The sequence below is a fragment of the Neofelis nebulosa genome, chromosome 9 (assembly GCF_028018385.1).
Source record: "Neofelis nebulosa isolate mNeoNeb1 chromosome 9, mNeoNeb1.pri, whole genome shotgun sequence".
NCBI lineage: Eukaryota > Metazoa > Chordata > Mammalia > Carnivora > Felidae > Neofelis > Neofelis nebulosa.
Window position 1 is genome coordinate 23069158 of NC_080790.1, and position 15107 is coordinate 23084264.

Sequence of the window (15107 nt, forward strand, 5' to 3'; positions counted from 1 at the left end):
CTCTGAGCCTGACCTCAGACAGGGTCCTTTAAGTGCCCACCAGTAATGGTGGCACTTGGGACTGAGAGAGAGTCTGGCGGGCCACGCCATCTCTGCCAGGGAGGCTCAAAGTGTGCGGCGGGCCACCCCATCCTAAGGGGCAAAAGCAGGTTCTTATTTGGTTCCGTTTCAGGGGGAACAACCACTCCAGGATCCCAGCACACTCGCCTTGAATCTCTGGAGCAGCATGGTGAGTGGCTGGGGGTCGCGGGGGGCGGGGGGGCTGCCGTGCCAGCTGGGGCTTCGCACACAGGAAGAGAGGCAGGACCTCCACCGCCACACCCACTGTGCCCTCTGCTCGGACGGAGGGGCTCCGGGTTGCCCGCAGGACCCCGGACGATGACTCTGAGCCACCAGGGGCCCTGCGCGCACCTGCTGACAGCCCAGGTCTGACCTCCTGGGAGTTTCACCTTCCCATCCGGGGCTGGGCTACCGCGGTCCTGTTCTTCGCAGAGGCATGGTCATCTCCTCCGCATCTGCACAGGCCACTTTGCTTGTGGATTGGGCTCACATAGTAGTTCCAGCCCAGATTTCCCTCACCATCGTGTGGCTCAAAGGCACAGGGTGGTGGCTGTGATGAGCATGGACTGTGAATGAAGAAGACCTGGCTTCTGTTCCTAATTCCACCCTTCACGAGCCGTGTGAATACAAGGTCTCAGCTCCCATTCTGCAAAACCCTTTTCATAACCCCTGACACAACACGTGTCCTGTGCACGGCTTATTCCTGGCCCTACTGGCCCTCAGTGAGGACTCACTACGCGTTGGCCCTTCTTACTATACCTGTGACAGGCTTTCCCCAGACTACGAAAGTCCCCCCGGGCCAGCTGGGCTCAGTCAGTGGGTGGGATAGAACCTCAAAACTGTGAACGTTTCCAGGGCACTGGACAGAGACCTCACTTTGCCATTTTTTCCCCATCCAAGTTGCCCTATTTTTAGAATTCTAGTGATGGGAACTTGGTTGTCCTTGTTCTTGGTTAGGAAACTTCTCTCCCTTTCCTCGGTTGGTTTGCTGTGCCGAGACTGTGAGCCACTGCATTCATTAGCCCACACACTAGCACACGTTAGCCAGGAGCAAGGAGAGTAGGCAAGGTCCCCAGATCGCCCATGGCAAGGAACTCACACTCCCCTTTGGAGAAGGCGATGATTTCTTTTCTGATTTCTTTGAATAAGGATCCTTTAGTGGGCCTGACCCTTGGGCAGGATATTTCCCCCAGGAAACCACTTTGCTGCCCATCTCCTGTGAAGGGCAGAGAATAGGAATGTGACCCTTCCTGCAGGAGCTAAGCCCCCTCCACCCTCTCTCTGGGGGAGAAGGACTGATTCCAGCTCAGCCAAACCTCCTCCTCCTTCTATGTCCGCTTTCCCCCAAGCAACACAAGGGCACCTACAACATGCCCCACCCTAGGCTGGGTCCTAGGAGGATACAGGACACACACCAGATGACCTCTGCCCTCATAGAACCTAGGGTGTAGCTGGAAAGGTCAGGCAACCCAGAAGAACAAGAGTGAACTTGACCTGAGCCAGCAGTGATGTGCTGGACTGTGTACCCAACAATGATAGGAGCGAGAGGTCAGGAGGATCCCATGGGGACAGGATTCCAAATGGCTTTGTAAGGTGTGTCGGAGGAGGTCAGGGTGGGCATTCCCAGGCAAAAGGACTTTTGTGAGCAAAGGGCATGGAGAAAAGAAGAGCCAATGCACTGGCAAGGGGCAGTATGAGGCTGGTCTGATAAGAGAGGAAACCTGAGGATAAGGAGGCCCTGAGAAGGAATAATGTACCCCGAATGCCAGAAAGAACAGATCCAGGGAAAGGCTCCTCTCCCTCCTCTCCCTCCTCTCCCTCCTCTCCCTCCCCTCCCTCCCCTCCCTCCCCTCCCTCCCCTCCCTCCCCTCCCTCCCCTGCACACACGCCCTCCCTCTCTTCCCCCTCCTTCTCCCTCTCTACCCCTTCACCTTGCTATTGGTCGTCACTGGTGGCAGAGGCAACAGTGACAATCTTTGCCTTTATTGAGCCCGAGTGTCATCCTGCACATTGACACAGGCACCCGGCACCACAGTGTCCTACAACCCACTTGAGGGTGAGGATAAGGATGAGGCTGAGCAGGCCCACAGATGGGAACAGACTCAAGGCCAAAGGACCATGACATAGTAGGTGTCACAAGGGCTCCGAGGAGGAGGAGGCAGCTTTCCTGGGTGGGCAGTTACCCCCACTCTGTCCTGTCCAACCAACCCCCAGTTATTTCCCAATGAGAGTTCTCGAGGTCCGGGCAGCCAGGCCAGCAGAGAAGGAGGGCCTTCCCTGGATGTGTCACTCTCCTGGCTTCCTCATGGGTGACGTGCCAGACCATCCATGGCTCCCAGAGTGAGCAGAGCTGCGAGAGTGAGTGGACAGCTCCTGCAGGCACGGGTTAGTCCATAAGAAATGAGGAATCGACCAGGTCTGGGCAAAAGTACTGGGTAAAAAGCCAGAAACCCGGAGTTCCGGTTACACCTGTGTCTTTGGTTGTAGCGTGAGGCGAATCGTGTGGTCTTTCTCGGCCTCTCTTTTCCCTCCTTGCCAGAGGTGTGTGATGACCCTCAGCGAGCCTCAGAGGCCTTTAGCAGCACGCACGAGTGGTTCGCCCTTGGGTTCACTCTTGTGTCTTCCTAAGGACACAAGGAGGGCAGGCATGTCTCTGCTTTATCTCCTTGAGTCTCTGCTGTGTTGGGTTTGAGACCACAGAGATGAAAGCCAGATAGGTCTATCCAAGGCCACGTTCACAGACACAGAGGGCCTGGAATGAGGGCCACTCTCATATGTGGGGAGCAGAGAGGGTCCAACATAATCGCTGTGACCACAGGGGCCCAAGTTCCACCACTTTTCTCCCCCACGCTGCCCCCAGACACCACAGTGGGGGTGGCTGTGCAGGCCACCCCTGCATCTGTTCTCCCTGGCCAGGCCCCAGGGTACACGTAAGCTCTGAGTGAGGGCCAGCAAAGGAAAGTTGCAGATACCTGCAAGAGAGCAGCCCCACTTCTGAAACACTCCTGGAACTGCCCTAGCATAACGTGCCCCCAGACTGCAGCTGAGCTCCTGACACAAAGCTGGGGGATTTTGTGAAGACATAATTCATTCCCTTGGTCCCTTCTGCCCCCATCACCGCCTCCTCAGTAATTTCTGATGATTCTTATGCAACACTAGTTCTGAAGAAACCCACCTTTGGGGAACTGGATCCTTCCAGCAATCACAGACCCCCACTGCATGCCAAGCCCTGAAATTCCCTCAGGAATTGCTCAGCTGAGTGGGAATTCTCCTGGGAGAGAATGTCTAAGGTCCTCCCACATTCCAGTTAATTCCAGTGTGGCAGGGAGGCTGTGGAGAGAGATGTGGGTGATTCCAGGACTGAGGTGTGGAGCGAGAGCACAGAGACCAGCCCCCACTGTCCCTGGAGTGCATGTGAACTTGTACACGGGCACAGGGTGGCAGGCGGAGGGACAGTGGGAGGGGATGTTTGGCCTGGCTGCCTCATTCTCCATGCTGCCTGAGCACAGAGGAGGGTAGAGGGTCCAAGCAGGTGTAAAGGGCATTAGAGGAGTGGGAAGGATGTAGGAGACTGATAAAGAGACATTTGAGGAAAGGCTCTTAAAGGAAAGTGTTTATTCAAGCCTATGAATTTCCTCTCTTTAAGGTCCCTAAAAAATGGGCTCTGCTATATCCATTCTACCAGAATTATTAAGCGTGGCTCTCTCAGAGCTTCTTTCCAGACTCTCTTATTGATTACATTCTTGAGAGATTGGAGAAGGGAAGAAGGCAGGCCAGATTGACACCGGGTCACTGGACACTCCCTTTCAGAGCAACCTTGAACCTTGTGGGCGGGACCTCCCATTTCCAGGAGTGCCCACCATCAGAATAAATCTGAAAGAAGGTAGGGACCCCAGTTCCTCCTCCAGCCTTCGAGCTAAAAGGTTGCCACCCTTTTTCCAAAAGGTCAATTACACCCTCTTATCTGACTTTGTCCATTTGGGTGAAGAGCTAATCCCAAGAAGGGTAAAGTTCTTTCCCTGGCTCTTGTTTATGGCGAGATGCTGGGATAAGATATTGCTGAAGAATCTAGAATCCTCGTGGAGGATGGCGGAGGCTGTGACTGAGCCAGACAGAGCGCCCCATCCCATAGCCTCTTGCCTCTTGTCAAGTCATTGGAAGGGAGGTGAGGGACAAAGGTGCCCAAGAGTCTAGTACCTGTGGGCAGTAGGGCTGACCGTGAACATGAGGTTCCCAAATGGGAGAAAATAGCAGTGCAGAAGGAAATGTGTCGTCTCTCGAGGCTGTGGTATCTTTCAAGAGTTTATGTATCATAAGCATTTAAAGATAATGAAAGGAACTTTTTAAAAATGTTTATTTTGAGAGAGAGAGAGAGAGAGACACAGAGCACACATGAGCCTGAGAGGGGGAGAGAATCCCAAGCAGGCTCCATGCTGTCGGCACAGAGACCAACGTGGGGCTCGATTTCATAAACCATGAGATTGTGACTGGAGCCAAAATCGAGTCGGTGGCTCAACTGACTAGGCCACCCAGGTGCCCCAACAAAAGGAATTTAAAAAAAAAAGAAAGCCTTCCCCCACTGAATTCTTCAACTGCCTTCATTTTCCCGTGTGCCCTTGAGCACGTTCACATCGGTTTATCACCTGCTGGGGCCCCTGCTGACACACGCATGCTATTCGATGGCGCTGTTCCACGGGCTCTGGTTATCATTTAAGTAGTTGCCTAGATCAGCACTGAGCCCACCATTGCTCATTCGAACCGCTAGATGTTCAAGTTGTTTGGGAGTGGGGGCTGGGCTGGGCCCCACGTCTGTTACTCTGATTAAAGACCTAGGACTTGAGCCAGAAGCCATAGCTCGTCTCACTCACGGCCACGTAAGCAGTGTTCAGGTAACAGAGGCTCTTCCTGCCTCCTGGACGCGGGCTTACATACCATGGGAAGGGGAGCCGAGGGGAGAGGGTGCATGCTTTACACAAGAGCCAAGGGTTTGTCCTTCCTTCCCCCCTCTGCTCTCCTCTCGGAGGGAAGTTTTGTCAGCGCTGGGGTCCCAGTCCCAGCTTCAGCCTGTCTGGCATTCCATGCCTCTCTCTGTAACATCAGGAGGGGTGGGCTGGGCATCACTGAATCCTCCCGTGCCCTGGGCCTCACCTGGGGCTTGCACTGGGACCTCCTGGAGGGCTTGTTCAAATGCACAGCACTGGACCCCACCCCAAGGTTTCTGACTTGAGTAGGTCTGGGTTGGGCCTGGAGATTTGCATTTCTAATGTGTCCCCAGGTGATGCTGGTGCCGCCAGCTGGCCCAGGATAACACTCTGAGAGATGCTGGGCAAATGAGTCTCTGTCATTGGCACCCCAGGATGCGGCCACCTATGCAAGACTTCTCTGTTCTAAAGATCACCTCCTTTTCCAGATGGAGCCAGCAGGACAGAAAGATGAGCCATTCAGTGCATGAGACGGAAGTCCGGTGAAATGTCCCTCTCAGGTAGGCCAGACCTGGGGACGGGAGGGAATCCCTTGCTGAGTTGGGGACCGAGATGGGGCCACGAAGAAGTGGGCTTTGCTGTGAAGTGGGGTCTTCCCTGGATGAGACATTAGCCCCATCAGAGGCTTGGGTTGGCTCTTCGAGGCTGGGCACAGCTTTGCACACCTGACACGCTGAAGGTTTACACCGGCGGGTCAGGAGAGCCATGTCCGCAGCACTGAGGCCCCTTCCACACCTGTGGAGGGCATAGGACCAAAGCCACAGCTTACCTGGTCCCAAATGTGAGGATGAGCATCTTGAATAACACGCCTGACATGTAGTAGGCATAGAGTTAGTGCTGCTGAGTAAATGAATGAGAAAAGGAACACCGAACATAAATCACTAGAATTCTTTTTATCATTTAATGTGAGTCTGGTTTTGGGCTTTCTTACTGAACTGGTAAGTTTGTTGTTGTTGTTGTTTTTTGGGATTTTTCTGTTTTTTGTTTTTGTTTTGTTTTTGTTTTTTTACTGGGCTGTAGGAATTAGATCATTTGCCCTGTTTCCCTCTTTGCCTTGGCTGCCAGGAAGCTTAAAATTCAGTTCCCTTTCTGTGGAAATATATGTACTTTGCCTGGTAGCATGAAACTCCAGTACAAGCAGGAGATGCTGACTGTGGCAAAGGGGACATTTCAAAGCATTAGTGAGCCCTCTCAGAGAACTAACGAGCAGCGCGGAGAAGAAAAGCCAGATGATGGTTTTCTCATCATTTCAAGGGTGCTATGAGCGTTCCAAACTGACCAAAGGCATTACTGTGTGAGAAAGCCTGGTGGTTAAACGATACAGATTTCCGGGTCATGATTCTAACGTATTACCTTCCTCTGCAGGAGAATCCCTTTCTGTTCACCTACAAGAACAGCAACTACCTGCCCAGGCTGCTAAAATCTCCTGAGGAGCTTGAGGTAGGCTCGGGTTTTCTGTGATTGACAAACATACAAATGAACCAGGAGCGGTACCCCTTGCCGAGTCTTTGGAAGTTTCTACGTGGTTCCCTGGAACCCCATGAGCCCCTGGGGAAGGGTCAAAGGGTCAGGTGTGTGACCGCCCCGTTCGTGCTTGAAGCAGGCCAGCCCTATATCCCTGTCTTTGATTTTTTTTTTAATCTTTATTTCCTTTTGAGAGAAAGAGAGCGTGAGTGGGAGAGGGACAGAGAGAGAAGGAGACACAGAATCCAAAGCAGGCTCCAGGCCCTGAGCCCAGAGCCTGATGCGGGGCTCGAACTCACAAACCGTGAGATCGTGCCCTGAGCCGAAGTCGGACCCTTAACCCCTATCCCTGTCTTTAGAACGGCCTCAGCAACCAGCATCCTGAGGCTTCACGGGGCGTGGTGGGGTGCTCAGCACTGCCTGCTCCCTGTTTTCTTCTGACAAACCAAGAATCCTCAGGCTCTCCCCAAATCACCGACGAGCCCTTTTAAACTCACCTGAGGGCTTAATCTGAGGAGAAAGTTAAGAAAAAGCAGAGGAATGCGGTGAAGCACGAAACCAGACAGCATGGAGGCCAGAAGGCCTTCGAAGTTGGTGCACGCCCGTGGGGGCCGCCTCGTGCCTCCTCACGCCTCCCTTGGTGCTTGTCTCAGGAGTCCTTCTCTGATCTTTCCTGTCAAGATGAGCTAGGGCACCCTGCACTCCTCTGGGGAGCTGAGAAGCACTTCAAGGCTGATGTCCTCACTCTCAGAGGACTGCGGACCAAGACGAGTTGAGACGAATTCACTCCTACTCCCATCCCCGCCAGCGTCAAAGACGACGGCCTGGGTCCCCAGCACAAAGCCTGAGAGATACAGCAGGAAAGACTCTTGATTTATCATCATGTCCCTCACGTTCTAACCGATACCTCAGTGTGAGGATATACCTGAGAGGCAGCAGGGCGCTCTGGGGTTCAAATCCAGGCTCTTCCACTCACTGGCTCTGTGTCATTGAGCAAGGCACTTACCATCTCTGTGACATGCTAGTCACAGCCCCACCTCACAGAGTTGTTACTAATGATAAGCTCATACACGTAAAGTACATGAAATAGTGTCGGTACGCTCTGAGCTCTATACGAGCGTTGCCAGTATTTGTCATCTGGTAGGAGGCAGTGACACATTCCCTCAAGATACGTTTATTGAAAAGCCTTCTGTGTGCCACTAGAATGCAAGCAGGGATTCAGAGCAGGGACTCATCACCATTTGTTGAATGGCTACATGGCTGGGTGGGCAGAGGAATACCAGGCATAAGAGATAAAGCCACAGATAAAATCCATTGCTCGTCCCAAGGAACTCAGCCTCGTGGAGCCAATCAGCAGTCGTGGCATGACTCTAATTAAAGTTTCCGTGGGTATTCTGGGAACACAGAGGAGGTGACTGACGGGAGAGAGGTGACATAGTTTCCCAAAGAAGACCAACAACCCCAGCCTTGAAGGATGGCCAAGGGGGTGGCCCGGTAGATGGACGTGTGGGAACGTGGAGGGAGGGGAGGGTGAGGGGGGAACGGAGGAAGACTCGGGCAGAGGCATGGAGAGCACGAGAGCTGGGTCCAGAGCTGGTGGTTTAGAATGTCAGGGTCCTCTTAGGATGCGCCAAGGGGGATGGACTTCGTGCGGATGTTAATACAGCAGAAATGTATTTTTTTTCAACCAACACATATTTATTGAGCATCACTGTGCACTGTTCTGGGCTCCGAGGATACAGTACACAAAACAAGCAAAAATCCCTGCTTTCACTAAGAATTTGGGTGGGGGGGGGAGGGGTGACACCATTATATTATGCTGAGAGAGGGAGAGCATCATCTCTATGGGTTCAGAAGGCTGGGGAGGAAGCCCACAGGACTGAAGGCTGTAGATGCTGTAATATTCCAGGCAAGAAGTAACACGGGCCTGAGGGGGCACCTGGGTGGCTCAGTGGGTTAAGCGTCTGACTTCGGCTCAGGTCACGATCTCACGGCTTGTGGGTTCGAGCCCCGTGTCGGGCTCTGTGCTGACAGCTCAGAGCCTGGATCCTGCTTCGGATTCTGTGTCTCCCTCTTTCTCAGTCCCTCCCCCACTCACCCTTATCTCTCTTTCTCTCTCTCTCAAAAAAGATAAATAAACATTAAAAAACCCTATTTTTGAAAAAGAAGTAACACGGGCCTGGATGAAGGTCAAGGCACTAGAGGGGAGGCGGCAGGATGGGGAGCATTTAGGAAAGGATTTTGTGGACACTCAGATATGAGTGTTCATAAAGAGGGAGGGATCTTAAGGGATACCTAGCTTTCTATACTAAGGGGTGCTTTCCAAATACAGGCCCCACTTCTCACCCAATTTCCTATGTTGCAAGATCCATTCTCCTTCTTTGTGCCTCTCATTTCAGGTGACAGATGCAATGGAAATCAGGTGCCCTGACATGGACCCCTCCAACACGATTCCCACTTCAGGTACATGGCTCAAATCAAGCGATTTTTAACCTCATTTGAGGCTCGAAATCATCAATGTAAGGGCAACCTTAACGGGCTTTCCACACAGTCTGGGATACATCAGAGAGGGGTTTTTTCCAAGGACAATAGAAGTAGCTCCTGTTGTGTGTTTGGAAGTTGGTGTCTGTGTTTGATTGTTCTTGAGCTACAACATGATAAAACCAGCAGCAGAAAGCATTGATTAAGCGTTAACCGTGTACCACGTCTTGTCCTGCGAAGAGCCCAGGATGAGTTGAGTGCGCTGCTGTCATTGTCCCTCTGCCGTGGAGCCTTAATGAACCAGTGAATTTTTTCTCCAAAAGACAAAACAATCTTTAAGCAGGAGGCGGAAATAACCGGTCCATACATCAGAGCCATAGGCAGGAGGCACTCATACACTGCACGGAACAGGAAAGCACGCCATCTTAGAAACGTGCTGTTCTCACTGCTTCTCAGTATTTCCAAAATGACTGTTGCCGGGCTGTGAAAATGAAACTCGTGGAGTTTCATCCTCCCAGGTGACATCCTCCCAGAAAGGGGCCGGCTAAGGGCTAAATCTTTTCTTCTAGACGAGCCTGAGAGTGATGGCTGTGTGCATGTGACCATGGGAGGTCATGGAGCGGGGGTTGCAGGGAGGAGACTGTACGTTGACCTGTAGGAGTGACCCCATCAGTGCGGGAGCATGCCTGCAACAGTGCGATAGCTTCCCTTGCTTGGTCCTAGAGGGCGACTCCTTTGTTCATTGATTCATTCACTTGATTATTAGGTGATTGTCGAATGCCTCCTAAGTGCCTTCCAAGACAGAAAATTAGGTTTGGAGATGTCACAGCACCTAGCAGGGTTCTTTCAGGGATGCACATCTTTGTCGTCAGACTGTTTTCTTTTGCTGAGCGTTAGTAGAACGACAAAGTGTCAGCCTACCTTTCATGCAGGTCTTAGCTCTCTACGCTCAAATTAAGCCACGTGAATGGCAAGTAAGTTAAAATGTTTGTAACAAACTTCAGTCTGTAACTGGTTCTTGTTCTAAGTTGCAGAACAATGGAATAGGAGGTAAGGCACACACACACACACACACACACACAGTGCGCGCACACTCGTGCGTGTTTAATCTTTAGATTTTTATCCCCTTCATACATGGTGACAACTTAGTCCTATTGGTTAGTTTACTAGCAGAACTCTAGCAGCAGAAACAAATTATCAGCTTCCTACACAGGCTGTCTTACAGCAAAAACACAAAGATGTACGTGTATATGTATGTCCATGCATTTGCATGTATAGGGACAGAGAGAATTTGAATTTTTTAATCGCCAGTCTTTACAGAGAAATGATATCCATCCCTTTTTTAATCTTATCATTCTGAGAGGATGAACTATAAAGTATTTTGCAATCTTTCCAGATTATGTTCCTGTCATAATGATAACCAATCCCTTAGAACGTATCTCAACATCTGAAAGCAGATAAAATGTGAACCTTTTCTTTATCCTCTGACCCTGAAGATTATTGTGTTTATTGGCATTTGAAGATGGAAGCCCAAGAAATCTTAAGACCTTGAGATTGAAGATACTCCGGTGATAGGGACCGTCTGAATAAGCAAATGGGTACATTTAGGTCTCCTCGATCTAACCAAGTGGGCATGGAACCAAAATGCTCTCTCGCTCCAACTGGGTGACGGCCATCCTAAATGAGAGCTGGGCCTGCCCTTCTGAGTCCTGCCTGAAAGGTGTCATTTAGGAAAATGACCACTGCTAACTGGGCAATAATAAAAAACACATTTCATTAGCACGTGTGATCTGTGAATGGACATTTTAACCATCCTTGTGATTGTTGGGGTAGTTAAAAGAGAGTTAGCATGGGGCGCCTGGGTGGCGCAGTCGGTTAAGCGTCCGACTTCAGCCAGGTCACGATCTCACGGTCCGTGAGTTCGAGCCCCGCGTCGGGCTCTGGGCTGATGGCTCAGAGCCTGGAGCCTGTTTCCGATTCTGTGTCTCCCTCTCTCTCTGCCCCTCCCCCGTTCATGCTCTGTCTCTCTCTGTCCCCAAAATAAATAAAAAACGTTGAAAAAAAAAAATTTTTAAAAAAGAGAGTTAGCACAGGGCCACATTATTAGTTTTTCTTGACAACTGTCCTATTTCTGGCAAGGTCATTCACTCCTCTGGAGATCATGTTTGCAATTTCTGATTGAGATGATGGTATCTGATGCATACTTAAAGGAGCAGATTGTCTTATCTTTATATCTCCAATGACTCAGCACATAATAGGAGCCCAGTAAATGTTCACTGAATTAATTTTGTTAATGTTTATTTATCTTAAGAGAGCACGCAAGCAAGTGTGAGCAGGGGAGAGGCAGAGAGAATTGCAGAGAGAGCACAGAGCCGAACATGGGGCTTGATCCCATGAACTGTGAGATCATGACCTGAGCCGAAATCGAGAGTCAGACACCTAACCAACTGAGTCACCCAGGCGCCCCTCGCTGAATTAATCTTAATGAGTATTTCCAATGTAGCAAACCAACAGTTTTCAGGGTTGGAAAAGATCTTTAAATCCAACTAGATCAAGGTATCTGCCATTAAAGCAATTTTTCACTAAGACTCTGTATAAAATAACTGTTTTGCCTTCAAAGTTCTTTTCAAAAACCTGCCGTGTCCCCTTCCCTAGTGTTTCTCTTCAACCATCCACAGATACACATAACTAACCAAAAGTGATGTCTCAACATAGGGTACTGCCTTCATCAATAGGCCACAGCCCTTGGCAACCTGGATGCCTCACTCATGCCCTCTGGGGCCCACAGGTGATGACCCTCTTCCTCCGATCTGTGAGCCTTTTGGAATGAGATAGAGAGAGTTGACACAACTTTTTTTTATAACTAATCAGTATTTGGTAGCAAAATAAATAAATAAAAGCTGCCGAGTTTTCTTCCCAGTCAGTGCATACATGCTCTCTCTAAGTGCTATCTCCTGTGGGCTTTCTAACTTTGCACATATTTGCATCATTTTATATTACCCCATGGTCTGCCTCTAACACAGTTGGGGTAACTAAGAAAAATATGTTGGGCCTGGCAGCTGACCTAAGGTTTTCCCAGTGAGAAAAAGAGTAGCATTTTGCAAACAAAAGAGTAACAATACGGAGCGGGGGGACGTGGCTCCTGGCTCTGTACTCAAGCTGGCTATCTTGATGTCAAGCTGCTAATTCCATGCTGGGGGAGAAATTCACAGTATTTGAAAATAGAGAACTACAAAGCTATTTACATGCCACTGTCACCAATAGTATAAATCTAGAACAGTTCATTCATTTAAGACATTGGCTCCTTTGTAAGTCCTTGATGTTCTTTATTATACCCATTTGACTAAAATGAGCTACTCAAAAGCCAATATGAAAAATGCCCTAGTTACAGAACCGGGAGATCATTAAGGGTTTCACTTTGTTATGACCCAGCACTGCAATGACCCTGGAGATGCTGCTGTAATCATCACCTGTTCATGGGTCTTGTGGTTTAACCTCATCTATGACTAGGAAGCACTGATGCCTCACAGGGAATAACAGCCCACCTGTCCCCTTGCTCAGTCCACTGAGCAAGTTCAAAATCACCCAAAGACACTTGGACGCATAGGTATTTCCCTTCCCTGCAGTGCCCATCATTTAAAGCTTTGAGAGCTGTAAAGTCTCTGACACAGAGCCACTAACTTAGCCTGTAATTCAACTTAGCACATTGCTTGAGCCCCTGTGCTCCCTAAGGCACAGATTGCTTCATACAAACTCACACTGAAGTACTTCCAAGGCACAAACAAGGTTCTAACATGGTGCCAGCAGTTTAGCACCGTTGTTAACATAAGTTAGCATAAGTCCTGAGAATCAGGAGCTGGGTGGCCCTAGCTGACAATTGCGAGGAAAGCTGCTTTTGTCAGATTATGGCTGCACGTGGTTTAAGCTCTTGGGGTATACAAGACAAAGCTCCAAAGTGTCAAGTCTTCTCCTCATTCTATAGTCTACCATTTTCTTACCATTCGTGATATTTCATCATAGCTTGGATGGCCTTCTGATAAGAGGCCCCCTCTGTAGAAATCTTGATGAGTTATTGATGTATTTATCAACTCATTTCAGGGTGGTGGACAGTTTGTACCAGATAATGTTTAGCTAATCAGCCCACATAAATTTAATCTTATCTCTAAGTAGTTATTTCCCCAAGGAGAGCAATTGCTAAAGTGCTTCGCTGTGTTTCCAGGCTGTGTCTTTGTCATGCGTGATGATATTAACAAAGCTCAAATCAAGGTCTGCAGGATGTTAAACAAATGAAACCTGTCAGGCTCTATATTAATAAAATCCCAGATAAGTCAGACCCCTCCCACATAGTCTTGGTTTGGTTTATTATCTCTCAAAGGAAATCCTTCAGATCTATCTACACATATACATACACACACACACACACACACACACACACACACACACACACACACACACATAGATGTGCACATGCATGCACACATGTGTACGTTTCCTTTCTGTCTGCTACAAATTTAGGCGGCGGGATGACCAGTTCCAGCTGCCTCTTTAGCAAACTATAATGAGCTTTTGAAGCAAATCTGCCCATCGCTTCCACATTTTACCAGCTTCAAAGATTTCCCCTAACCTTTGCCCCCTAGCAAGTGTTCACAGCATTCACTGTGGCTATCATACATTATGGCAACAAGAATATAGTGATTGGCTGTCATCACCAGCAACTAAAATAAGCCCTCTAGAGTTGAGGGAAGGAGGTCTTACTTTCTGTTGGGTTGCCTTTTTTTACCCATAGCCCAATTTCTTTGAGAGGAGGTCATTTTAAAGTTCTCAGGCTCAACCCCATGGATGTGTGCTAATGTGTGCAGCTGGCTTTGTGATTTGATATTGTTCTTCTAACCACATATCCTTACCCCACCCCCTCCCAAGACCTACTGAAGCAGAAACTCTGAGGGTAGGAACCGACCATCTGCGTTTTAACAAGCTCCCCAAGTGATTCTGATGCACGCTCAAATTTGAGGATCACTAATCTATATATTTTGCATACACACATTCACAATTATGTATGTGTTCGTTTGCATGCTGTCATTAGAAGAGGCAGGGACTTTTACTTTTCCAGTGAGAGCAGATCCTCCGTGGGAGTGGCAGCTTCCCATCTGCAGATGGTAATGGAGGTGAGGTAGACAAGATGTCTCCACGGAAGGAGCCAGGACCTGGAGATCCCTTTGAGCATTGTTTTCACTGAGTATTTTTGTTTTAATTTTTTAGCATTTTACTTCTTGTTGAGAGAGAGAGAGAGAGAGAGCAGGGGAGGGGCAGAGAGAGAGGGACACACAGAATCCAAACCAGGCTCCAGGCTCTAGGCTCTGAACTGTCAGCACAGAGCCCAATGTGGGGCTCGAACTCACGAACTATGAGATCACAACCTGAGCCAAAGTCGGACGCTTAACCGACTGAGCCGCCCAGGCGCCCGTGAGCTGATTTTTTATTTTTTAACAGGATGATATAAAATTTTATCTTCATTATCAACAGATCCTGGAATAGATTAAGTGTTGGTTACATCTCCACGCCAACTCCTGCCTGACTCCCAGACCACATTGCCAGGAGCCGTTTCAGGCCCTGAGGGTAACTGCTCACCTTGTGGCACCAGGTTTCACCAAAGGCCCCAGAATCCCCTCTGAAATTTGGGTCCACCTCCTAGGTCCTGAGCCCATGTGCAAGTGCTCCAAGGAAGAGATAACAGTCAGGATCCACGGCCTTATGACAGGCTTGTGACAGATTTAGTATCTCTGCCCAAGCTGAATTACAATTACAAATGGACTTTCTCTCTCAGTTTTCCTGGAAGATCGCTCACTTTCAGAGGAGATAAGAACCCCTGTCTTCCATTAACTGGTGTGTGCGTTCTCAGTTCACAGGCTGAAGCTGGCTGACATCAAGGTAATCGCAGCCCTGGGGGACTCTCTCACGGTGAGTTACCCCAACTGTGGGAGGAGCGGGCAGGGGAGGAGATCTGGATTAATGGGAGAACCCGGAGAGAGGAACTCTCATGACCATGGTCATCTCCCGCCCCTCTCCGGTCCCCATGTCCATCCTAACCTCAGTGTTCCTCTCCCGACGCTGGGATGAATG

General features: G+C 49.6%; 1 protein-coding gene across 1 annotated transcript in view; it reads left to right on the plus strand.

Moving 5' to 3' along the window:
* Window positions 1–15107, plus strand: part of PLB1 (phospholipase B1) — a 144172-nt gene that overhangs the window by 61585 nt on the left and 67480 nt on the right. Inside the window, 5 exon segments of the mRNA XM_058682913.1 lie at window positions 173–229; window positions 5471–5542; window positions 6408–6482; window positions 8906–8969; window positions 14887–14945. Coding sequence (XP_058538896.1) covers window positions 173–229; window positions 5471–5542; window positions 6408–6482; window positions 8906–8969; window positions 14887–14945 — 327 coding nt within the window.